The sequence below is a fragment of the Oncorhynchus nerka genome, linkage group LG24, assembly GCF_034236695.1.
Source record: "Oncorhynchus nerka isolate Pitt River linkage group LG24, Oner_Uvic_2.0, whole genome shotgun sequence".
NCBI classification, from domain to species: Eukaryota; Metazoa; Chordata; class Actinopteri; order Salmoniformes; family Salmonidae; genus Oncorhynchus; species Oncorhynchus nerka.
Window position 1 is genome coordinate 40,541,151 of NC_088419.1, and position 26,836 is coordinate 40,567,986.

General features: G+C 46.1%; 1 protein-coding gene and 1 pseudogene across 4 annotated transcripts; both read right to left on the reverse strand.

Moving 5' to 3' along the window:
• Positions 1-429: 429 nt before the first annotated feature.
• Positions 430-4,684, reverse strand: LOC115107988 (transcriptional repressor protein YY1-like). Of its 4 annotated transcripts, XR_003860282.2 has the most exons (7): positions 4,011-4,684; positions 2,767-2,929; positions 2,425-2,469; positions 2,133-2,193; positions 1,839-1,997; positions 1,251-1,559; positions 430-1,133 (listed from the first exon to the last, which is right to left on the reverse strand). XR_003860282.2 is itself a non-coding variant. In XM_029631826.2 (6 exons), the coding sequence occupies exons 1-6, from the start codon at positions 4,561-4,563 to the stop codon at positions 1,377-1,379; spliced, it is 1,164 nt and encodes a 387-aa protein (XP_029487686.1). In that variant the 5' UTR covers positions 4,564-4,684; the 3' UTR covers positions 430-1,376. The 4 variants fall into 4 exon arrangements, 3 of the variants coding, with proteins under 3 accessions (XP_029487686.1, XP_029487687.1, XP_029487688.1); XM_029631826.2 differs by having other exon boundaries at positions 430-1,559; XM_029631827.2 differs by having other exon boundaries at positions 430-1,559; positions 2,767-2,917; positions 4,011-4,683.
• Positions 4,685-5,784: 1,100 nt separating this feature from the next.
• LOC115107989 (ena/VASP-like protein) overlaps positions 5,785-26,836 on the reverse strand; it is a 52,086-nt pseudogene continuing 31,034 nt past the window's right edge.

Consider the following 26,836-nt stretch of genomic DNA (forward strand, 5'->3'; position numbering starts at 1 on the left):
TGACATGCGGGACTATTATCAGCAGTGCACTATTGAAATAAAACAACTAAATACAGTTGGAAGTGGAATGGGATTATTCCTTCAATCCCTATACACTAGTGGAGATCAGAGGTGTTAGTATTATGGCAATAGCACCACCTTGCCCTTTGATAGACTAGGTGGAAGTTTCACCATATTGCTTATACCAATAAATCAGATCTCCAGAAGTGCACAGGGGTCAATTTAGGTTTGAGCCCATGTCTCCAGTATTATGCAAGCAGTATGTTATTTTTACCACACTTACGAGAAACACTCCGGGCTCACATCAGGGGATCTATTCACTAGGAAACAAACAGGGAGGGACCTACCTGAATATTTTAATTGCAAATGCAACATTTTGGACTAATGATTACACCCCAGGCCTAGAAAAGGAATGAGAAAAGTAAAAAATGGATTTGGGATGACCCTTTTATTGTGGGCCATTGAAATACATGGGTGTAAATATCAACAAAGAAAGTTCATGGTTGACGGACGCCTGTACATTACATTCTAACAAAGAAACTGATGGTCACGCTGGCGATTTCATTTGATGTGTTTCAGTATTCCAACAGAGACAGGCTCGCAGTGAATCAACGGTAGGGACACGTTTCTCTGCAAGGGGACAATCAATATAAAAGAAAGCAACTCATGACTAAAAGTTAAATTGGTTAACACTTTTAAATCACACCTCTATCAAGGTCTACATCATTTCAATACAGCCATACAATACAAGTATACAAGATTTTTTAATGGTTAGAAGGAATACAACCAAAAGTAGGGATGAATATGCAAACCAAAACTTTTTACAGAAAATACTATTTGAAGCTATGTGATGGTACAGTAAGTCTTGTCTGAGGGACTATCATATGGTAAGCGGATCTCAATAATAATCAAATTGTCTTACTGAACATATCCCAAAATAAGTGTACAATATGCACACTTGGAGAAATAGAAAATTAAAAGCTATGCAGTAGATATGAAGACCGGTCAGTGGAAATTCATTTAAAGTGGGGAAACAAACAGATTGCTCCCTCCCTCTCACAGCTCCATTGTAGAAAGAATAGTCTCTGATGTTTGTCCACGAGTTCCATATTTCTGGCAACAACACGATGCCACTATGAAGGGAGGAGAGAGAGGGGGATGGGAGGAGGGTTTATTATTTTTCAAGAGTGCCGCTGTACGTTACTCAGCCTATCCAATAGGAGAAGAAGAGGGGGGGAGAATTTCAGTACCTTCTGAATTTCTTTAGTCTTTATTCTTCTCCCCCCCCCATTTGTTTCTTTCCTCAAAGGACGTTGACGTGTGGTGTCATTAAGATGCTGCTGTGGGGGTGGGATTTGGGGCAGGTCGGAGGGCTCTCATTGGTTGTTTTTAGCTTTGGCGTGTGTGAGGATGTGAGACTTGAGGTTGGTTGACTGGGCAAACTTCTTATTGCAGCCGTCGAAGGGGCATACGTAGGGCCGGTCTCCGGTGTGGATACGAACATGTGTGCGCAGGTTAAAGTCCAGCGAAAACCTCTTCCCACAGCCCTCAAAAGTACACTGCACACAGAAAGGAGACCATGGATGGACAACAAGAAACATTTATTAGGATATACGAATTAATAGTAAGTGTGTGCAGTTAAATTCAGTGCTCAACATGCATTAGTCTTTTTGGGTCAATGTCCTAGCAAAATGTATGCAGACCCTCAATGCAAGTTAAGGAACTTATTTTAAATTTGTGAATAAACCCCGCAGCAAAAATGTTACACTACAGTGTCAAACACAGAGTACTTGGGAGGGTTTCTCCTTTATGTGAGTGTGTGTGTCTGGGTATTGTACCTGGAAGGGTTTCTCCCCTGTGTGAACGAGTTGGTGGCGTTTGAGTTTAGAGCTCTCTACGAAGGCCTTGCCACACTCGGCACAGACGTGCACGCGAGGCCCGTGGGTGTGGAGATGCTTCCTCATCGCCGAGTTGTCCCTGAACATCTTAGTACAGCCCTGAGTGAGAGAGTTCCGTTATTGAGCCATGTGGGACGCCTTACGGTTCAATGGGGACCAAGACAACTGTCAAGTCGGGCATAAACTGAGAAAGAGACCGGGTAGGAAAGATACTGCTGGAAACTGACTACTTACTTTATGAGGGCAGGCTATCGTCCTGGGAGCGTCATCTTCTTTTATCTTCCTCGGCTTCATCCTGAGAAAACATCAGATATGGAGGTAACTTTCATCCTATTGCATTCACAGGAAACAGAACTCAAATAATGTTGCTCATATACAAAATTCAAGTAACCATGTTCAATTGCTAACCAAATAATATAAACCAGCACCCATGGAAGAGTTTCAGCATGGCTGAAACAGCCGGTTCCCTCCTTTCACTGTGTCCAGGTGCTCTGTGTCAGTGCGTGGGTTGAAGTCTAGAACTTACCGCACTGGGCTCTGACCATAGGGACCCGCAGAGTTACTGAAGGGGCTAAGAACACAACATCCAAACGGGAGTCAGAAAGAGCTCATCACTCCCTTTAGGAAGGAGATTAGGCTATATACCTCCGACATCTACTACAGGAAAGCTGCCACATCAAGTGCTACCTTCCAAGACTTGAGTAGCCAGGCAACATGAAGAGAATCACAAATCCTGGCATCTTGCTAAATACCACTTTACAAGGTGTGGAACAATTATTTGTGTGTCAGAGCATAGGCTATGCAATAGCTGTGTGTTCATTGTATATATCCTTGATGGACAGGTGAGTTTAAACAGACAGACACTGACCTGGCGAACTCTGCCAGCTGTTTGGGGTCTGACAGGTCGATGCCAGGTATCCCTCCAGGGGGCAGCTTCTTCCCAGTCATGTATTCAGAGTAGTCCGGAGGGGAATTGTCACCAATTATCTGTTCTTCAACAACCGACTCATGGTCGATGTCTTTTTTGTCATCTAGGATACAATGCAGGGACTTAACCGAAAATAGCCTTACAAGACCGGGGTACACCATCGCAGTTTGAAAACAGTCATGTTAACAACAATACTGCAGCAATATTTCTAGACAGTGTACCTAGTCTGGCTGTGTTATTACCAAAAGTAAATACAATGTATACAATCATGCATCACCTTGATCCCCCTGCACCAGCCAAAATAATGTCTAGCCCTGATGGTAGTCGCATATTTATTTTTTGTAGCCACATTACAATGGGTTTACTAGCAAGCGAACGGGGGACTATAATTCTAATGTATCAATCATGCATAATCCAAATGCGGATACACGTTGCTCATGCAATACTGGAAGGGTCTTCGTGTTTAGGAACGTCGTACTTGTGTTGGAAACTCGCTAGCTGTAACTTATAGAACATTTGTTAACAGTAACAGAGCTAATATATATATATATATGTATATATATATATATTTTTAAAGCTAGCTAACGTTAGCTGGTTATGCAGACGAAAAGTGTGTGCATCAATGCGTGGGCGTAGACTAGAAATGTGACTCGTTTTTAAGCAAACAAATATATTTTCCCAGCTATTTCAAATCTAAGTTAAAACTCAACTGGTGCTAAATTAAAGGGTTACTCATCTAGATAATCACGGCGGCAGCTAACTAATTGTCCGCATAGCCAACTAGCTAGTTAACCGAGTGGAAAATAGCTAGCTGGCTACGCCACCGCGGCCTAGTCTCTGGAGCCAACAGCGCGCTTGCTCCCCCAACCGCCGCCATCTTCGCCCCGCCGCTCTATCGCCATTTTTTCGGGCCGCCATACTGGTTCTCGGGGAACATGGCGGCGCCCATCAACATCTAAAAACATGGCCTCCATAACAAAAACATTTCAACCTAACCGACAGGCAATTCTGCACCGAAAACAACTCAAAGTGATCCCGACCGTGGCCTGGTGAACTACCCGAGGAAATAGACTGGTGCAGAAGGACAACGCCCTGCAACAAGGCCCCTTGCACAGGCTAACGAACAATGCCGGGAGCGAGATACACTTTTCGAATTGACAGATTACATACAACCGACCACTTACCCGAAGCCCACATTGTAACAGAGAATTCCCCCTCCAGAGTCTTTATTTGCACCTGCTTCTGTTCCCATTTTCTACCGCTTGCTTCTGCAGCACCCAAATAGCTCTTTTTCCCCGCTTTCTTGCCACTGCCGCCTCCCCCTCTCTTCATCCGACCCACCGAGCTTTTCCCGGCCACAGTCACCAGAGTCTGTTCGATGTACTCGTCTTCGACGCCGGGTGCTGGGACGGGGATGAGGATTTGATCCTCGTAACTCCCGTCCGCATGCATATCCGAATCATCCCCGCCAACAACTTCCTCTCTTGTCTGCACTAGGATCACTTCTTGATGGTGGTGGTGGATCGAATTCGGGTCGTCTGATACCAGCGGCTGAAGTGCTATCATCGGCTGGTCATCATCATCGTCCTCCTCGTCGTCGTCGTCTTCTTCCCCGACCACCGTAGTCTCTATAGTCTCCACTGGTATCGTTTCCACCTCTATCTCGTGCAACTCCACTATTTCGGCCGGCATCTCTGAGCCGTCCGCCTCAATATACAGCGTATCGCCGGATGCCATGTTGAATTCCGCCAGCTTGCTTCTCACGCACCCTGTGCTGTGTTCGTTTGCCCAACAAACACACCCCCTGTTCCGGTTCTCTCTCTCTCTACGATAACGCAAATAGCTATCTAACTCAATTCCGTCCCACACCACCAATTCCCGTCGCCACTATGCCCTAACAAAAAAAAAAAAATCGCGAGACTTCTGGAACAGGGTGTCTGGTTAGGGATATGTTTAGACCAAAAAATAAAATGAATCACATATGAATTAATAAATGAATGGCTTGGTGAATATTTTTTTGGTTGCTAAAACATGAAGGGCCACAAAGACTTTGACCAACTCACTGCTATGCGTAATGCAACATAAGACTTAAATAGTTTTCTCAATGCAGAAAATGACTATTTCATAGAGCGAGGTTTCCCAAACTCAGTCATGGGGCACCCCAAAGGAGCATGTTTGTTTTTTTGCCCTAGCACTACAACAGCTGATTCAAATAATCAAAGCTTTATGATGAGTTGGTTATTTGAATCAGCTGTGTTATGATAGGGCAAAAAATAAAACATGCACCCAGGGGGGCAGCAGCACCCAGTTTGGGAAGCCCTGGTAGAGAAGCGGCCACCTCAAATACCCACGGGCATTTGGCCCATCTAATCCTATAGATGTATTTCATACCGTTTCATATACTTCTTGAATATTACCCTACACAGCCAAAGGGAAATACTGCCCTTGATTTGTGTTTGTTGGGTTTTGTACAAATACACCTTTACTGTAAAGTAGGTTACTCTATATACAGTAGCTGGTCTTTGACCTCTTTCCTAATCTGACCTCTAGATGGCGGTATATACATGGGGACAAAATCCACATTCCAGACAGTATATTGTATTGTCTCTTGTGGTGCAGTCATGTATCTGCAATACCTATCCCGCCTACTGCCTGCAATAGTCTATTCTTATCAGGATCTCCTTTATGTAGAGAATCATTCAACCCTATACATTGCACTGCTCTAAATTGATCCCCAATGAATTCGAACCCAGGATAGTATTATGTGTTGTTACAAAGTAAAACCGAAAGGAACCGATAGACCAAATGATGTACATAGTGGCCCATAGTGTATGAATACACAGTCTGACTAGGTGAATACTTGAGAATGAACACTGAATCAAGCAGTTAATCAAGCACAACTAAAAAAAACAAACAGACAAAACTCTCACAATCAGAGACCACTTTGTGTATCCAAGACATTGTTCACAGTTTTATTTGAATTCATTTTTAATGTAGTGTGTGTCGTTTTAAAAATGTTAAACCAGGAAGCACTTGGTCATAAAAGTAAATAATAAAACGAACAATACTTATTCTTGCAGCCAATAAACATTTTTAACAACATCATCACAAATACTCTGGTGTATTGATGTTTTCCTTTTCATAAGATTGCAATATCCAAAGAGCAATAGTTTATATACCACCCTCCCTTTCAGGTTAAAGACCTGTTTTTAAAAATCTTTCAGTCAGTGATTCACACACACACACACACACACACACACACACACACACACACACACACACACACACACACACACACAAAACTGTGTTGGCGAAAAAGGATACAAAACTCTTCAAAAAATCTCAAGGTCAGGTCATGAGAAAGAAATCCGTATGTGCTTATTATTGTATTTTAAAACAAAACCAAAAGGAAAAAAAATACAATATAAAATATAAAAGGCTGACATAAAATGGTGTTATTATTATCATCATCCATGTCATTATCATGATTATTTTGTCATTTTTACTATTGCCATCACTTAAACTACTACGATTCATGTTCACACCATTACATCTACAATAATACAAATAATAGTCATAATAATGACAATGGTAGTAATAATAACCCCAAACAACATTAAAAAAAAAAAAAAAACAATAAACTCCTAAAATAAAAAAAAGAGGTTACTTCATTGAATTGAATAAATGTTGCCTTTTAGACTGGAAAAAAGAACAGCAAACATGGGTTACCGATGGACAGATCGAAGGGAAAAAGAGAGAGAAAACCTAAACCAAAGAAACAGAGAAAAGCAGTGAGAGTGTCCATCCGTCCTATTCTTCCAAACCAAACGTAACATTCCTGTAGTCTTACAGCAACATTGTTTACGTTGCTACAACATCACAGCAATGTACAATAAATAAAAAGTTGTAGTCCGGGCCTTTGATCCTCTCCTTGCTTCTTAACAGTAGTTGGCGTGGGGGACGATGGTTCCAAAAGCTGGGGTCACATGAAAGATTATGTCGTACTGATTCTGCTCAGTTCTTGTCTAATGGCTGGAAGAGAGAAGTGACACACACGAGGAGTGTTACAGGCCATGTCATAAACATAAAATGTGCTGTCAAAGCCCAATAATAGTATATTAGCATTATTAGTTACAGTTTCTCTGTTTCTGATGCTCTCTGGTGGATAATACGTCTCACTTCTCCCTCTCTAACAATAACAAGCACATTTGATCAGGTACAAACGTATGTGTAGGAAACTACACTCAATTTCCCATGGAGACATTCTCTGGCGAGGTGAGTGAGGATGACGTACCATCAATGATCTCATCCTTCACCTTGTGCAATTCACGAACGACTTCTTCCAAGATTTCCTGTTTCAAGGACAAAACGAGTTAATCATAACAGGCATAATACCTCTTCAGATTTACAAAGCGTATGTGCCACTGACTGATTGCAGGCCACCTTACCTGCTTCATTCTGTCAAAGTCTAAGGCGTCTGTGTCGCTGCTACTCCCCACAGGTCGCACCCTACAGAAAAGTAAAACACTCTCACAGTTACAACCAGATGGGCTATCTACCTACCACATCCCCATACAGTATTTATTTATTTATCTTGCTCCTTTGCACCCCAGTATCTCTACTTGCACATTCATCTTCTGCACATCTACCATTCCAGTGTTTTAATTGCTATATTGTAATTACTTCGCCACCATGGCCTATTTATTGCCTTAACTCCCTTATCTTACCTCATTTACACTCACTGTACATAGACTTTTTGTTATTGGCTGTTTGGTTTACTCCATGTGTAACTCTGTGTTGTTGTATGTGTCGAATTGCTATGCTTTATCTTGGCCAGGTCGCAGTTGCAAATGAGAACTTGTTCTCAACTAGCCTACCTGGTTAAATAAAGGTGAAATAAAAACACATTTAAAAAATGCTGAGCTGTGGTCAATGAATAGCATTCTCACATAGGTGTTCCTTTTGTCCTGGTGGGAAAGGGCAGTGTGGAGTACAATACAGATGGCATCATCTGTTGATCTGTTGGGGCGGTATGCAAATTGGAGTGGGTCTAGGGTTTCTGGGATAATGGTGTTGATGTGAACCATGACCAGCCTTTCAAAGCACTTCATGGCTACAGACGTGAGTGCTATGGGTCTGTAGTCATTTAGGCAGGTTACCTTAGTGTTTTTGGGCACAGGCACTATGGTGGTCTGCTTAAAACATGTTGGTATTACAGACTCGGACAGGGAGAGGTTGAAAATGTCAGTGAAGACACTTGCAAGTTGATCAACGCATGCTCGCAGTATTCCGTCTGGCCCTGCGGCCTTGTGAATGTTGACCTGTTTAAAGGTCTTACTCACATCGACTGCGGAGAGCATGATCACACAGTTGTCCGGAACAGCTGGTGCACTCATGCATGTTTCAGTGTTATCTGCCTCGAAGCGAGCATAGAAGTAGTTTAGCTCGTCTGGTAGGCTCACTGGGCAGCTCTCGGCTGCGCTTCCCTTTGTAGTCTAACGGTTAGCAAGCCCTGCCACAGCCGACGAGCGTCAGAGCCGGTGTAGTACGATTCGATCTTAGTCCTGTATTGATGCTTTGCTTGTTTAATGGTTCGTCGGAGGGCATAGCGGGATTTCTTATAAGCTTCTAGGTTAGAGGTCCGTTCCTTGAAAGCGGCCGTTCTAACCTTTAGCTCAGTGCAGATGTTGCCTGTAATCCATGGCTTGTGGTTGGGGTATGTACGTACGGTCACTGTGGGGACGACGTCATCGATGCACTTATTGATGAAGCCAGTGACTGATGTGGTGTACTCCTCAATGCCATCGGAGGAAGCCCGGAACATATTCCAGTATGTGCTAGCAAAACAGTCCTGTAGCTTACCATCTGCTTCATCTGACCACTTTTTTTTTTATTGATCGAGTCACTGGTGCTTCCTGCTTTAATTTTTGCTTGTAATCAGGAATCAGGAGGGTAGAATTATGGTCAGATTTTCCAAATGGAGGGCGAGGGAGAGCTTTGTATGCGTCTCTGTGTGTCGAGTAAAAGTGGAGTTTTTTTCCCTCTGGTTGAACAAGTTTCCCTGCATTAAAGTCCCCGGCTACTAGGAGCGCCACCTCTGGGTGAGCGTTTTCCTCTTTGCTTATGGCGGTATACAGCTCATTCAATGCTGTCTTAGTGCCAGACTGACTGGCAGACTGACTGAGTCCCTCAGGTTCTCACCTTGACACCAGTGATGACCTCTCGGCAGAGTTGGCTCTGTCCCATGGCTTCTTCCCTCCATCTGAGAGGGAAGGAAAGAGAAGACAGGGGTCAGGTGAGGGAAAACATGACCTAAACATGTCAATTGTATTGTTTCTATACAGTATACATTGTGCTGTTCTTGTGTCGTACAGTATACATTGTGTTGTCTTGTGTAGTACAGTATATATGATGTTGTATTTGTACTGTATATATTGTATATAGTGTGTATGACTGTAGTACCTGTGGCGTTTTGTCCACCCCTGGTGCTGGGTGAAGGGGATCCATTGGGGTCATCCTGAAAAACAACAGGAGGAAAATGTTGAGGTCAACTAAGGAGAAGTGAGCCATACATTTAATGATGAAAAGAGACATATGTCACTGTTGTATCATCAGGCAGCATCACTCACGTTTTGGCTGTCTTCAGGCTTCTCTGACGCTGCTTTCCTTCTGGGGGCAAGAAGAAGCCTCAAGTCAGGCCCTCATTCGGTTTGATATCAAAGTAGTACATTCAATATGGCTGCCGGCCCACTCCACATATGACAGGAAATTACGTTGAATAGAGATGTCTGTTGTGGTGGTTATAACAATGCTCTGAATAGGAATGTCTGTTCTAGTGTTTCTAACTCTATGCTCTGACCTCCGCGCCAGCAGAGCATTCATCTCCTCCATCAGTCCTCCGCTGCTGCCACTCGTCCTGTTGGCATCGTTTTTGGCCCCCGATCCTGAAGAGTTAGAGTCCTCAGGCTGGAGAGAGAAGGAAGACACACACACACACACACACAGTATGTTAGGTGAGGATAGAACGGCGTGTGTGTGACGTCACCTGGTTGTAAGAGGCGGAGCACAAGTTAAGGGTCTGAAGAGGCTTCCTTTCCTAGTATTGCTCCACTGATAGGAAAGAGCTGGGCTTGGTGAACATTGTGCTTTCACACATCCTCTGTTATGAGATCAGTGCAGATGAAGGAACGAAGAAGAGGAGGAGGAGAGATCTTTAGACTTTTGAGATTCACACGCAGTGTGTTTGCCTGGGCCTTTTTGTTACTACTATAAAGCTCATTACATCTTTATAAACCCTCATAGGATGCTCTTACATCCCCATGTCTATGATGGTATTGATAGATTGTCTGAGAGGGTAAGTCCATGCACTACTTTATGTTATGTAACATGGTGATTAGTGTGATTGGCATCTTACTCTATTGACGCGGCGCAGTTTGGCTCCAGCGATCATGGCGGCAAGTCCCGTTGGGGCGGGAGCCTCCTCACCTTGTCCCCCTCCACTCATGGGCAGCGGAGGAGGCAGGGGGGCGGGGGAGCTCCTGCCGAGGGGGAGGGGGCCCGGGAGGGGAGGAGGCATAGGGGCACCCAGGGAGGGGGGCCTCCACCTAAAGAGGAGCCCATGGACATGGGGGGCGGCATGGGGGCTGGGGGGGCTACAGAAAGCACACCGGGATGGCCCGGGAAAGGAGAGCCTGGTGAAATTGAGAGAGGGCGAGAGGAAGAGAAGAGAGAAAATAAGACATTGTTTATAGTGTCACATAGTGTCTGACTTTGAAAGGGAGTATGCACTCACATTAGGCCCTTGAGACTGTAAAGACGACCTTTACTTTTAAAACATTTCCATTTCACTGTTCAGTAGGTTGAGTTTAGCGTTTTCCTCACCTGGGTTTGAGGATCGTCGTTCCCTCTCCATGTGGGCCTGCATCTGCTGTTGCTCCATCATCTGCCTGGGGAGACAGCAGACACACAGTCAGTCAGCCAGCCCACCTCCAATTTATGCCTGTCATAGCACAGTCAGTGAAATAGGCCAACTGAGCCCTATTGCCCCATAGAGCAGGACATTTGACAAACAGCCAGTGAGTCATACAGCCAGCAGTCCTTCAATTGTATTTATAAACTAGGTGGTTCGAGCCCTGAATGCAGGCTGGCTGAAAGCCGTGGTATAGCAGACCGTATACCACGGGTAACCAGTTTATAATAGCAATAAGGTACCTTGGGGGTTTGATATCCATTAGAACAGCCCTTAGCCGTGGTATATTGGCCATATACCACACCCCCTCGGGCCTTATTGCTTAAATGCACCACAGTCAGTTAGCCTACAGTCCTACAGCTCTACAGTTCTCCAGCTGTCCAAGGTCTGGTAAAATGACGGCATGTGGTGGTATACACTGAGCGTACAAAACATTAGGAACACCTTCCCAATATTGAGTTGCACCCCCCTTTGCCCTCAGAACAGCCTCAATTCATCGGGGCATGGACTACAATGTTTCGAAAGCGTTCCACAGGGATGCTGGCCCATGAAGATTCCAAAATTTCCCACAGTTGTGTCAAGTTGGCTGGATGTCCTTCGGGTGGTGGATCATTCTTGATACATGCGTGAAAAACCCAGCAGCGTTGCAGTTCCTGACACACTCAAACCGGTGCGCCTGGCACCTACTACCATACCCCCATTCAAAGGCACTTCTATCTTTTGTCTTGCCACACGAAAAGGACAACCAGTGAAGCACAAACACCATTGTAAATACAATCCATATTTAGTTGTATTTATTTTCCCTTTTGTACTTAAACTATTTGCACATTGTTACAACTCTGTACATAGCCATAATATAACATTTTAAATGTCTCTATTATTTTGAAACTTTTGTGAGTGTAAGGTTTACTGTTCATTTCTGATTCTTTATTTCACTTTTGTTTATTATCTATTTCACTTGCTTTGGCAATGTAAACACATGTTTCCCATGCCAATAAAGCCCTTTGAACTGAATTGAGATTGAATTGACAGCAGACAGAGAAAGAAAGAGCACAGGAAGTGGAATTTTCCAGCTGCGTGTAATGTTGGAGACGAGATGTGCTGACCCAGCAGCCACAGGTCTGGGAGATACACACTGACTGTTACCACTGGAGGGGGCTCCACACACACACACACACACACACACACACACACACACACACACACACACACACACACACACACACACACGCACGCACGCACGCACACGCACACACACGCACTTGATATTTTCATCTCCACACGGAACAGAGCTGCAGTGCAATCCTGGCTCTTACCACTAGTGGGCGCCTCAGGAGTGTCCTCTCCACTGAGAGGTCGTCACATATCCATAATACAATCCTGTTTGTTCTGTTTCTGCTTTGGCATTTGGAATTGAGATCAAATGATAAGCGGAGCAGAAATAGCTCAGGCAACAAAGGGCTTGTGTAATTCCCTAGGGGGCGTAGAGACAGAGATAGATAGCAGAAACAGCTTGAGTTACTGTACCTCTCTGAATAGGTGCTATGGTGTAATCTAATAGTCCTGGAGCATAATCTCAAGCGCAAATCTGATATTATTGTCCATTCTCCACAATCTGCCGACCGTGATTTAGCACAAATAAGTACTTCCTGTGTTTAGCCGTCATTAAAGCTCCATCATTCTCTTTTACTCTCTCTCTCTCTCCCCCTCTCTCTCTCTCTCCTGCTCTCTCTCTCTCTCTCTCTCTCTCTCTCTCTCTCTCTCTCTCTCTCTCTCTCTCTCTCTCTCTCTCTCTCTCTCTCTCTCCTGCTCTCTCTCTCTCTCTCTCCTGCTCTCTCTCTCTCTCCCGCTCTCCTCCTGCTCTCTCCCCCCTGTATGTTAATCCTGTGAGGAGACAGAGGGAGAGAGAGAACAGAGGGAGGAAAGGAATAAAAGGTTGACGAGGACAGATGTCTGGCTGGGGGGTCATGTGGGCAGGGCTGCTGCCTGTTAGCAGACTGAGTCCTGTGTGACAGACCGTTCTTTATTGTGCAGTCTTTGCTGACAGACTCGCAGACAACACCGTGTGTTTACTGATCTAATCCTGTCGTTGGGAAATAGTTCTGGGAAGTTCAGTGAATGTGGTGTCTGATGTGTTTCCTGTCTTAGCCCTGCTGACATCCAAATAACGAAGCTATACAATGCAGTGATCCTCTCTGTGGAAAACATTGTGCCAACGTTGCGTGGGTGTTGTGTGAACGTTGTTTCAATTGTTGTGTGACTGTCGTGTGGCTGCTTTGTCAATGCTGTGTCTTGTTGCGGGGTACCTCAATGCCTTACCTTGCTCTCTGCACCTCCATCTCGTCTGTAGTGGGCCCATTCTGGACTTGGCGCGGGACCGCTGGGCCTGGAAGGAGAGGAGGGAAGGAAGGGAGAGAGAGAAGGGGAGAAAAGACAAGAGATATTTATTACCAATTGTTTGTATGGTTGGCTTTATTGTTGATGTTGGTGTTCGACGAGAGAGAGAGAGAGAGAGAGAGAGAGAGAGAGAGAGAGAGAGAGAGAGAGAGAGAGAGAGAGAGAGAGAGAGAGAGAGAGAGAGAGAAAGAGAGAGAGAGAGAGAGAGAGAGAGAGAGAGAGAGAGAGAGAGAGAGAGAGAGAGAGAGAGAGAGAGAGAGAGGAGAGAGAGAGAGAGAGAGAGAGAGAGAGAGAGAGAGAGAGAGAGAGAGAGAGAGAGAGAGAAGAGAGAGAGAGAGAGAGAGAGAGAGAGAGAGAGAGAGAGAGAAGAGAGAGAGAGAGGAGAGAGAGAGAGAAGAGAGAGAGAGAGAGAGAGAGAGAAGAGAGAGAGAGAGAGAGAGAGAATCCCAGTGTGTGTCTCTTATCTACCTGAAAGGTGAGAGGTGTAGACCACTCCCACCTGCATCACAGCTGTCACTCACTCTCTCTTACATCACAAACACATACTCCTGTTACATAGTAGTCTCGTAAATATGACCCTAGGCAACAGCAGTGACTTTCTTCTTAACTTCGATAATAAAAATAATTTAAAAATCTCGCGTTTAGTGAAGGTAGTTGATACAAACTACCCAGCAGACTTGGAACATTCCCAGAACATTAGCTAAGATTCCCATGAAGTTCTAGTTAGGCTTTTATAATAAAATATATACAACATATTCTTGGAATGTTCTCCTAACATTCAATAAAATGTTGTACACAACATCTGTAACAACCTCCACAGAACGTTCCCCGAACGTTTTCATTAGGTTTCCAGGTAATGTAGTAACACAATGTACCAGTAATGTTTCCCCGCCAAACCAAAATTGGCTCTGCGAAAGTTCCCATAACATTCCTTAGGTTGCGGCAAATGTTCTCATAACACAAAAACTGTCCAGTTATGTTAATGATTATACTGTTACCACAACCAAATGAGACATTCTGGGAACCTTTAAAGAACAGACCAAATGTGTTCTGGGGACATTCTTGTAACATCAGGTGAAGGTTTTTTACATCCTAAAAGAAACATTGTGGAATCATCTGCACAACTTATGTTATGTGTTTTGGAAACATATTATGTCCCCACAATGTTCCCACCAGACTGTTTCCACAACCGAATGAAACATCCTGGGGAACCTTCACAGAACAAATGAAATGTGTTCTAGGAACATTCTCGCAACATCAGGCAAATGTTTTATACAAACGTTCTATAATCCTCAGCATGACTGGACAGTCTTATGAGGACATTCGACGCGACCTAACAAATGCTCTGGGAACATTCACATAACCACTTTTGGTTTGCTGGGTATCCATTTGCAAAATGCACCCATTAAAAAGAACCTGGGTGATCTGGGTGATCTATAGCTGCTATTTAGCATGTCATTCAAACCGATACGGCAGTGACGTAGTTCCTCTATGCCAAACGGACGTTTTGTTTCAGACAGACGCGTTGAGCTGGAACATTGAAACATTGTGGGAGGCAGCCTGGAGGTCTAGCGAGACCAGTCACATAGCCCAAGCTTTGCCCGTGTGACTTTGCAAAAAGAGAGGGGGCCTCGCAGTGGTACCAGTTTGACTGGGAATGTGGGGGCCCTGAATCAAAGGTATTCCTCAAGGCTTGGAGTTTGACACATCACTTATGACCTACGATCTCGTATGTCGTTCGCTACTGCCGGAAGTGTCTCCATAGCAACCCGTGATTGGTTAGAGAGGAGGTTGATGGCTGTGGTTGGTCGAGTTACAGCCAGTGATCCAAAATAACACACAACAACAAAGCAACCGGACTCACGATCTCTGGACAGTCACTCTCCATACTGCTCCATACTGCTACCTCATCTCTTATTAATTAGTTATTAATTAGTTATCACACACCTGCCACGCACACGCGCGCACGCACGCACGCACGCACGCACGCACGCACGCACGCACGCACGCACACACACACACACACACACACACACACACACACACACACTTTGACAACAAAAAGCAAGTACTCAACAGTTTACATCCTAACACAACCATCCACAGTCTGAAAATCCACTACAGGGAACACACCATAACATACCAACAATATTCACAACAGCTAAACACAACACAACACACATAATCCCCGTATCCACAACAACCCAACAGCTATCTAATATCATTCAGCACTCACATAACAACACACACACACACACACACACACACACACACACACACACACACACACACACACACACACACACACACACACACACACACACACACACACACACACAACATTACTAGTATTCACAGCACCAAATAGATCTTGCCCAACAAACGCACAACCTCAAACCCAATCAAAATGAAATGAATGTCCACAAACGACTAATATCCACAACGCTCAGTCACCTGAAAACACCTCTCGCTCTCTTTCTCACTCACACACACACACACACACACACACACACACACACACACACACACACACACACACACACACACACACACACACACACACACACCATGCCACAATCTTAACACATTTACACACATTCTATGTCACGATTAGAACACAGACATACGTACACACAATCCAGTAAGAGTGTGAGAGACAGCCAGCAGCAGTACCTACAGGACATATTGAAGAGGACGAATCGGCTGTGGCAGACACAGAAGCACTGACAGACCCACTCTCTGCTCACCATAGCTCGCCCTGAGCCCTCCTCTTCCTCCATCTCTCTCCTCCTCCTCTGTCTCGCTCACCTGTCCAGGTATCTCTCCTGCCTCACCCACACCATCCCCCTCCTACCCCTCTCGTCTCCAGTATCATCTCTAGTAACCTACACCTCTATGCAGCAGCAGGAGAGCGTGTGCAGGGTAGTTCACCTTTAACGAGGCCCTCCATCTTCCAGAAGCCTGGAGACTGAGAGACTGTACAGGTGGCTCCATAGACATACATACAATAGACACACGCAGGTCATGGAGATCAGTGAGGCCGTCTGCAGCAGGCCTCCAGAACACCAGGGGGCAGACGTGAGGAATAGTGAGGAGTGGTAAGGGGCCTGAGGTGCTGTGAGGCTCAGGCCTAATCACAGATCAACCCGTACACCATAGCCACTACACCGACGCCTAATCCCAGATCAACCCGTACACCATAGCCACTACACCGACGCCTAATCCCAGATCAACCCGTACACCATAGCCACTACACCGACGCCTAATCCCGACACCATGGCCTACTCCATAGGCACTTGTTTAGACCAGAGAGGATTGAATAGGTGTATCCAATATGGCTGCTACCATATTACTTCCAGTATACCTATCGAATCCATTCAGAGCTCATCATAGGGGCTCGGAGGGAATTGGTGGATTGAGTGTAGGACCTGCTGTTTGGCAGTTCAGTCAGCGGTCTACTGCAACATTCTACAGGCTTAAATGAACATGATGTCAGCATGTTTCACTTTCATCATCTTGTGAGCGAGGTAACGAGTGTGTTTGTTTCAGTAAGCCTCTTTCTGAGGTGTAGGCCTAACCCTGTTTGTTGCGCATGAGTGTTCAGTGTGTGTGTGTGTGTGTGTGTGTTGGTTTGTATAAATCTCTCCAAGGACGGCAGAAGAGCCCTTGACATTATGGCGTCTGCTGAGCACACACACAGAGAGAGAGAGAGAGAGAGAGAGAGAGAGAGAGAGAGAGAGAGAGAGAGACACACACACATAGGCTTACCGTTGTCTGTGTGTGTGTGTGTGTGGGGGGGGGGGGGTCTGTGACACTCGGAGACAGAGCAGAGGGGTGGTGGTGTATCTTCTGTCACTGGACCCTCTTTGTTCCCAGTTTGTGTGTGTGTGTGTGTGTGTGTGTATTCAGCAAAAGAAAAGCGGAGCCCTTAAAGATGGGGCCCTGGGGACAACTCCTCAATGACTCATTTTAATTAACAGAGAGGAGGAGAGCAGAGTGAGGATGGAGAAAACACACAGTTACTGTGCGAACTGGGGAGGAGAGGACACCACTTCCTCATTCTCTCTGTATCATTCTATTTATATCTCTCTCTCTATCGCTCTCTTTGTATAGCTGTGTCTCTCCATCTCCATTCTCTCTCTCTCTCTCTCTCTCTCTCTCTCTCTCTCTCTCTCTCTCTCACTCTCTCTGTATAGCTGTGTCTCTCCATCTCTCTCTCTCTATCGCTCTCTCTGTATAGCTGTGTCTCTCCATCTCCATTCTCTCTCTCTCTCTCTCTCTCTCTCTCTATGTATAGCCCTTCTATCATCTCCCCTTCTCATTCTCTCTCCGCTCTCTCTCCCCCTGTCTGTCATTATCTCTCTATGACTCTCTCTGTATAGCTGTGTCTCTCCATCTCCATCTCTCTCTCTCTCTCTCTCTCTCTCTCTCTCTCTCACTCTCTCTGTATAGCTGTGTCTCTCCATCTCTCTCTCTCTCTCTCTCACTCTCTCTGTATAGCTGTGTCTCTCCATCTCTCTCTCTCTCACTCTCTCTGTATAGCTGTGTCTCTCCATCTCTCTCTCTCTCTATCGCTCTCTATGTATAGCTGTGTCTCTCCATCTCCATCTCTCTCTCTCTCACTCTCTCTGTATAGCTGTGTCTCTCCATCTCTCTCTCTCTCTCTCCCCTTCTATCATTCTCTCTCTACCGCTCTCTCTCCCCCTCTGTCTGTCATTATCTCTCTATGACTCTCTCTGTATAGCTGTGTCTCTCCATCTCCATTCTCTCTCTCTCTCTCTCTCTCTCTCTCTCTCTCTCTCTCTCTCTCTCTCACTCTCTCTGTATAGCTGTGTCTCTCCATCTCTCTCTCTCTATCGCTCTCTATGTATAGCTGTGTCTCTCCATCTCCATCTCTCTCTCTCTCACTCTCTCTGTATAGCTGTGTCTCTCCATCTCCATCTGTCTCTCTCTCGCTATCTTTCTCTCTCTCTCTACCGCTCTCTCTCCCCCTCTGTCTGTCATTATCTCTCTATCACTCTCTCTCTATCACTCTCTCTCTCTCTCTCTCTCTCTCTCTCTCTCTCTCACTCTCTCTGTATAGCTGTGTCTCTCCATCTCCATCTCTCTCTCTCTCACTCTCTCTGTATAGCTGTGTCTCTCCATCTCTCTCTCTCTCTCTCGCTATCTTTCTCTCTCTCTCTACCGCTCTCTCTCTCCCCTTCTATCATTCTCTCTCTATCGCTCTCTCTCCCCCTCTGTCTGTCATTATCTCTCTATCACTCTCTCTGTATAGCTGTCTCTCAATCTCTCAATCTCTCTCTCCCCTCTATCATTCTCTCTCTATCACTCTCTCTGTCATTATCTCTCTCTATCACTCTCTCTCTCTATCATTCTCTCTCTATCACTCTCTCTCTCCCTCTTTCTATCACTCTCTCTCCCCCTCTCTCCGTCATTCTCTCTCTATCGCTCTCTCCCCCTCTCTCTGTCCCAGGAGATTATGACACTGCAGTGTGTATGACTGTGCCCGCAGTGTGTGTGTGTGTGTGTGTGTTTGTTTGTTAATGTGTACAGTACACTGAATGTGTGTGTGTGTTTATGAGGGTGTGTGCGTAAATGGGTTAATCTGAGTCCAAAGGGGGAATTAATGTCATCATCTTTAAAGCAAATGAACTCTGTCACCAGAGTGAGTTTTGGGGTTCAGTGTGAGGTGATAATCTTAGCCTGACGCCTCTTGATACATTACAACAGGAGCAAAGCATGTGGATATAAAATGAGTTAGATTGTCTGTGTTGTCATGTTATATATCCTGTACTGGGTTCCAGTTGCACTGTCAATGGCTCCGTCTATGTCTTGCAATGTATGTGCTCATTTGGCTCTATGCCATGGTTTCAACGTCCACGTGTGAAGTTGTGGAGCGCAAGAAATGCAAAGCTAATTCCCGTAAAAGGCCATAGAGAGAGTGAACTGAGTGACCTTGCTGTGGGTGACCATAGAGAGAACCTGGGGCGCAAAAATGCAATTTCAGAATGTAGGGGGGACATGTCCCCCCCCATCCCCAGTGAAAGTTGTGCCCCTGGAAAGAACTATGAGGTTGGTTTTGTGGAGGAACTCTAACAGAATGAGAGGACAGTAAATATGGACTGACAGACAGACAGCCCCAGCACTCTGACTCACCTGCATTATTCAAACTGCATTAGAAAAACTAACCTGTCTAGAACCTTTTTCTGCCTCTCAGCCCCTTCATCATTTTAGAGTTAAGTCCATTTTCGAATCAGTCCATTCAGTCGAAGTGGATTGAAATTCCAATCGGAAAATTGGGTCATTGAAAGTAAGTGCCACCCGTTCATACCTCAGATTGACTGAATTGAAATGGAATTGACCTCACCTTGCATGACAGGCTCCCTTTCCCCTCTTGCCATAATTAATGAGATTTACAGTATATAGGGTACAGATGTAGAATCATAATTTGAGCCAGTTTGCTACGGCAGGAAAATAATCCTGCAGCAAGAGGACATGTGAATTATTATGTGGATTATAATTAATGGAACTTTTTTGTAGGGGTTGACACATTTTTCATTAGGGCAAATCAAACCTGACACTTTAAAGTGGGAATTACAAACTTTAGAAGCCTTTTTAAAATCTTGAATGCAATGCCGTGCAGGAAAATTCTCAGCAACAACAGAGTGATCAAATTAAGATCCTACATCTGTAGGGCTTTTCCAATTCATGTTGTCTATTCACGCCCCCCCCCAATCTGCCTGTTGTTGCCCACTGTCACCCCTATTGGGGTTAAAGACCTATTAACACCCTGAGCCTCACAGACACACACTGGGCTTGACTCACAGTGGCTACACACACACACACACGCAAGTATGCATATGCACACACACACACACACACACACACACACACACACACACACACACACACACACACACACACACACACACACACACACACACACACACACACACACACACACACACACACACATTTACAGCCAAGCACACAAAGAGCCTGCCTGACCGACTGTCATGTGTTATGAGACCCATAAGTTTGAACCTGTGTGTGTGTGTCTATGTGTGTGGTGTGGTGTGTGTGTGTGTGTGTTTGCATGTCGATGTGTGTGTGCGTGCATGTTTGTGTGTGTCTGTGTGCATCCTGAGTGCGTGTATGTCTGTGTGTGTGTGTGTATGTGTGTGCATGCGTGCGTGCATGTGTTTGTGCGGGTGTGTGTGTGTGTGTCTGTGAGCCAAACTGCTTCATTAGTATTGTTAATCCGGTCTCTGGTGACCGTAGATACACTGGTCCATCTGTCAGTGTCAAACTCCATAGGCTTTATCTCGTTAGCACGTTACAGTTTATAAACAGAACACATCTGATCAGCCAAACTGCAAGTTAATAATAGTAGACGCAAGCACACACACACACACCATCTCCCTTACACACACACACACCCGAACACACCCCAGGACACACACACACAGCCCATCTCCCTTACACACTCTCTCTCTCTCTCACCTCCGTCCTGAGTGCTGAGGACATTGAGAGCGAACAGCATGGCATTGGAGAAGGTGGTAGCTTCCTCCTTGCTGGCGAAGTTGAGTCCGTAGACCTGACGGGCATCACGCCACTGGTGGAAGGTGGGCGTGGCCTGGTTATACTTCAGACCCTTCACTATGGAGTAGTTGATTACCACCTAGAGAGGAGAGATGGAGAGATGGAGAGGTAGAGAGATGGAGAGGTGGTGAGATGGAGAGGTGGTGAGATGGAGAGGTGGAGAGATGGAGAGGTGGAGAGATGGAGAGGTGGTGAGATGGTGAGATGGAGAGGTAGAGAGATGGAGAGGTGGAGAGGTAGAGAGGTAGAGAGGTGGTGAGGTGGTGAGATGGAGAGATGGTGAGGTGGTGAGATGGAGAGGTGGTGAGATGGAGAGGTAGAGAGATGGAGAGGTGGAGAGGTGGTGAGATGGTGAGATGGAGAGGTAGAGAGATGGAGAGGTGGAGAGGTAGAGAGGTGGTGAGGTGGTGAGATGGAGAGATGGTGAGGTGGTGAGATGGAGAGGTGGTGAGATGGAGAGATGGTGAGATGGAGAGGTGGAGAGATGGAGAGGTGGAGAGATGGAGAGGTGGTGAGATGGAGAGGTAGAGAGATGGAGAGGTGGAGAGATGGAGAGGTAGAGAGATGGAGAGGTGGTGAGATGGAGAGGTGGTGAGATGGTGAGATGGAGAGGTAGAGAGATGGAGAGGTGGAGAGGTAGAGAGGTGGAGAGGTGGAGAGGTGGTGAGGTGGTGAGATGGAGAGATGGTGAGGTGGTGAGATGGAGAGGTGGTGAGATGGAGAGATGGTGAGATGGAGAGGAGATGGGAGGTGGTGAGATGGAGAGGTGGTGAGATGGAGAGTGGGTGAGATGGAGAGTGGGTGAGATAGAGAGATGGAGAGGTGGAGAGGTGGTGAGTAGAGAGATGGAGAGGTGGTGAGATGGTGAGATGGTGGAGAGATGGAGAGGTGGTGAGATGGAGGTGGAGAGATGGAGAGGTGGTGAGATGGAGAGGTGGTGAGATGGAGAGATGGAGAGATGGAGAGGTAGAGATGGAGAGATGGAGAGGTGGTGAGATGGAGAGGTGGAGAGGTGGTGAGATGGAGAGGTGGTGAGATGGAGAGGTGGTGAGATGGAGAGGTGGAGAGATGGAGAGGTGGTGAGATGGAGAGGTGGTGAGATGGAGAGGTGGAGAGGTGGTGAGATGGAGAGGTGGTGAGATGGAGAGGTGGAGAGATGGAGAGGTGGTGAGATGGAGAGGTGGTGAGATGGAGAGGTAGAGAGATGGAGAGGTGGTGAGATGGAGAGGTGGTGAGATGGAGAGGTGGAGAGGTGGTGAGATGGAGAGGTGGTGAGATGGAGAGATGGAGAGGTAGAGAGATGGAGAGGTAGAGAGGTGGTGAGATGGAGAGATGGAGAGGTAGAGAGATGGAGAGGTGGTGAGATGGAGAGGTGGTGAGATGGAGCGGTGGTGAGATGGAGAGATGGAGAGATGGAGAGGTGGTGAGATGGAGAGATGGAGAGGTAGAGAGGTAGAGAGATGGAGAGGTGGTGAGATGGAGAGGTGGTGAGGTGGTGAGATGGAGAGATGGAGAGGTGGTGAGATGGAGAGATGGAGAGGTAGAGAGATGGAGAGGTGGTGAGATGGAGAGGTGGAGAGGAGGAGAGGTGGAGAGATGGAGAGGTAGAGAGATGGAGAGGTGGTGAGATGGAGAGGTGGTGAGATGGAGAGGAGGAGAGGTGGAGAGGAGGAGAGGTGGAAGGAGGTGAGATGGAGATGCGGAGAGATGGAAAGGAGGAGAGAGTTCATGGTTACCTTCAAGGCCATTTTAGATCAATGTGTGTGTGTGTGTGTGTGTGTGTGTGTGTGTGTGTGTGTGTGTGTGTGTGTACCTCTACCTGCTGGTCCTGTAACTTTACTCCCACCACACGGAAGGTGTTGTTGGCAGTGTTGTGGTAGATGTTGATGCGGCTGAAGCCCTGCTGACCTGGCTTGATGGGAACCCACTTCTTACTGCCGTCATCATAGACCATGACAGAGGCTCGTGCCTGGCAGATACTCTGCTCACTGGGGGGGAAGAGAGAAACAATAAGTCAATTTCTTTATCAATCAATCAATTGATCAATTTGAACCATCATACACCACCATCATACCTCACCATCATGCACCACCATCATACCTCACCATCATACACCACCATCATACACCACCATCATACCTCACCATCATACCTCACCATCATACCTCACCATCATACACCACCATGCACCACCATCATACCTCACCATCATACACCCCCATCATACACCACCATGCACCACCATCATACCTTACCATCATACACCACCATCATGCACCACCATCATCCCTCACCATCATGCACCACCATCATACACCACCATCATACCTCACCATCATACACCACCATCATACCTCACCATCATACCTCACCATCATACACCACAATCAAGCACCACCATCATACACCACCATCATACCTCACCATCATACCTGTTGGAGAGGAAAACACCCCCAATACCTTAAAATGTTGGAGAGGAAAACATCCCCACACTCATCAATATGATGAGCAGCCAAGTCCCAAAACATAATACACCACCATCATACACCACCATCATACCTCACCATCATACACCACCATCATACCTCACCATCATACACCACCATCATACCTCACCATCATACACCCCCATCATACACCACCATCATCATACACCACCATGCACCACCATCATACCTTACCATCATACACCACCATCATGCACCACCATCATCCCTCACCATCATGCACCACCATCATACACCACCATCATACCTCACCATCATACACCACCATCATGCACCACCATCATACCTCACCATCATACCTCACCATCATACACCACCATCATACACCACCATCATACCTCACCATCATACACCACCATCATACCTCACCATCATACACCACCATCATACACCACCACCATACACCACCATCATGCACCACCATCATACACCACCATCATGCACCACCATCATGCCTCACCATCATACACCACCATCATACCTCACCATCATACACCAGCATCATACACCACCATCATACCTCACCATCATACACCATCATCATACCTCACCATCATACACCACCATCATGCACCAGCATCATACACCACCATCATACGCCACCATCATACACCGCCATCATACCTCACCATCATACACCAGCATCATACACCAGCATCATACACCAGGATCATACCTCACCATAATACACCAGCATCATACACCAGCATCATACCTCACCATCATACACCAGCATCATACACCAGCATCATACACCAGCATCATACACCCCCATCACACACCCCCATCATACACCAGCATCATACACCACCATCATCATACACCACCATCATACCTCATCATCATACACCAGCATCATACACCACCATCATACCTCACCATCATACACCACCATCATACACCACCATCATGCACCACCATCATACACCACCACCATTCACCACCACAGAGGCTCTAGCATGGCAGATACTCAGCAGTCAACCTTGAGACAATCAATCAACCAATTCATTATAATTTTATCAATGAATGAGTACAGTGCAGTGCATCTTTAAGACAGTATCAGTCATCAATCACTCAAGGAACCAATAAATAAAAACACAATTTTGTTTGGTTTACGTTGCTTATGACAAAGAACACATTGAGCAGTGCACTGCAGGCCAATCCAGCTGCAGGTCATGTGATTGATTGAAAAGCCCTCCATCCAAACCTAATGAGACATCTATACATGTACACAGCTAGACCAGAGTCTGCTGCTACTGTTATAAATATGTGTGTGTGTTTGTGCCGCCAGCGTTGGGTCTGCCTACTCCCCCATCTTACTGCATTTATCACAGCCCACTGAGGCTCTCTCTCTCCACTGACCTTCACCGTGTTGTGCTGGCACACACACACACACACACACACACACACACACACACACACACACACACACACACACACACACACACACACACACACACACACACACACACACACACACACACACACACACAGCTCAATTCACTCCAGCCTTGACTATTGTAGCCAGTAAGTGTCAACAAAGGAGAACACTCATTGTTCTTTTCTTAAGTCACAAGCACAGAGATGTGAGATGTCACACAAAAGGCAAGGGAGGGATGGAAAGAGGATGAAAGCAAAGGAGAGACGAAGAGGAGAGACAGAGGATTCCAGGAGTAAGTAGGGAAAGGAAAGGAGGAAAGGAGAGGGGAAATCTAGGAAAGGAGGGAAGTAGAGGAGAGACGAAGAGGAGAGACAGAGGATTCCAGGAGTAAGTAGGGAAAGGAAAGGAGGAAAGGAGAGGGGAAATCTAGGAAAGGAGGGAAGTAGAGGAGAGACAGAAAAAAAGTAGGGAAGGAGGTGAGATGAGAAAAGGATGGAATGAGGATGGATACAAGGAGAGACAGAGGGAACAAGAGGGAAAGGGAAGGGGACTAAGGGAGGAAGGGGAAAAGGGGGAGGAGGAAGGGGGGGAAGAGGGAGAATTTTGGCATACAAATGAGAATAACAAGAGAGAGACCCATCTGTGCCTCTGCTTCAGTGCCAGGCTAAAATTAGTGGAACTGCCCCTGGGGCAGACAGAAAGAGCTGCGTCAGAGTAGAGAGAGAGAGAGAGAGGTAGGATAGGAGGAGAAGGGTGGGGGTTGAGATCCTAAGAGACATGCTTAGGTGAGTGGAGAAAGTGAGAGAGGTAGAGAGAGGTGGAGAGAGGGAGAGATAGAGAGAGAGAGAGATGAGAGGGAGGGAGGGCTGGGATCCTAGGAGAGTTGCTAGGTGCGTATCTGAGATGACGTCAGAGTGGGAGAGAGAGATGGCAAGCGCGAGATAAGAATTGTTGTAGGGAAAGTGAGGGGGTCCTGAGCTGCAGGATTCAAGTGAATCTCCTGAGCAGCAAGGAGAGATGTCAGGTTATGGTGAGTGACAACCTTAGAGACTGAGAGACTGAGAGAGAGAGAGAGAGAGAGAGTCTACTGCCGTAATGGATAAACAGGCAGACAGGGCCTTCCTGTCTCTCAAGCTCATCCCAATAGTCCAGTTCACTAACTCCAGCCAGGATAGTGGATGGGAATAGAGCAGGCCAGGAGTCAGGGCTATTCAATTACTGTCCTGGAGGACCAAAACACTTCTGGTTCTCACCACCTGGTCATGGACTGATTTAAACCTGGAACGCCAGGTGAGTGAACTCTTTGGCCAATCAACGTAATTTGTTGATCAATCAACAGCCAGCAGTAACCCTTTGTGGCTAGTGATTTGAGGTCTAGTGATAGCAAAGTAGATGCTGCTCAGAAACACACAGCAGGGGCGGCAGGGTAGCCTAGTGGTTAGAGCGTTGGGGTTGCAAGTTCAAACCCCCGAGCTGACCTGAAATGGCAGTTAACCCACTGTTCCTAGGCCGTCATTGAAAATAAGAATTTGTTCTTAACTGACTTGCCTAGTTAAGTAAAGGTTAAAAAAAAATAAGAACACCATATCTTTGCATGAAAACACTGTAGATTTTGAAGTGAGAAAGCCTTGGTTATAAATAAGCAAGGCGTTGACGCTACACACTGCAGTAGGGTGGTGGGAGTGACGCCATACCCACTTCACGTAAGCGCTTCCCATCTTAACAGGCTTTAAATCAGCCAGTGTAGCAGCAAAGTAGTGAGTTGTTTCATTTATTTTTTATAACTAGGCGGCTGAGTTCATTTTTGAATTTTTAAGGAGTTCTTGGCAGTCGGACGGAAAATGGCGCCTCCCCCCACCAGCATGAATAAATGAGACTCTCAATGGGAGAGAGAGAGAGAGAGAGAGAGAGAGAGAGAGATGATAGAGGCACACACACTGCAGTTTCCCTGCACGCCATATGTCACAACCATTGACAAATGTACAATAGTGCTCTGACACATGTATAAGTCCAATTTTTCTGTATGCACTAACTATTTCGACTCATCACATACACTGCTGCTACTGTTTAATATCTATCCTGTTGACCCTTAATTCCCAGTTATATGTGCAATTATGTCAATTAGCTCGTACTCCTGCACATCGACTTGGTGCT

Coding starts and splice junctions, on each gene's coding strand:
- LOC115107988 (XM_029631826.2), bottom strand. CDS start 4,563: ATGGCATCCGGCGATACGCTGTATATTGAGGCGGACGGCTCAGAGATG. Junction 2,930..4,010: donor TGTTACAATGTGGGCTTCGG/GTAAGTGGTCGG, acceptor ATTGTATCCTAG/ATGACAAAAAAGACATCGAC. Junction 2,194..2,424: donor TATGGTCAGAGCCCAGTGCG/GTAAGTTCTAGA, acceptor ATGTTTTCTCAG/GATGAAGCCGAGGAAGATAA.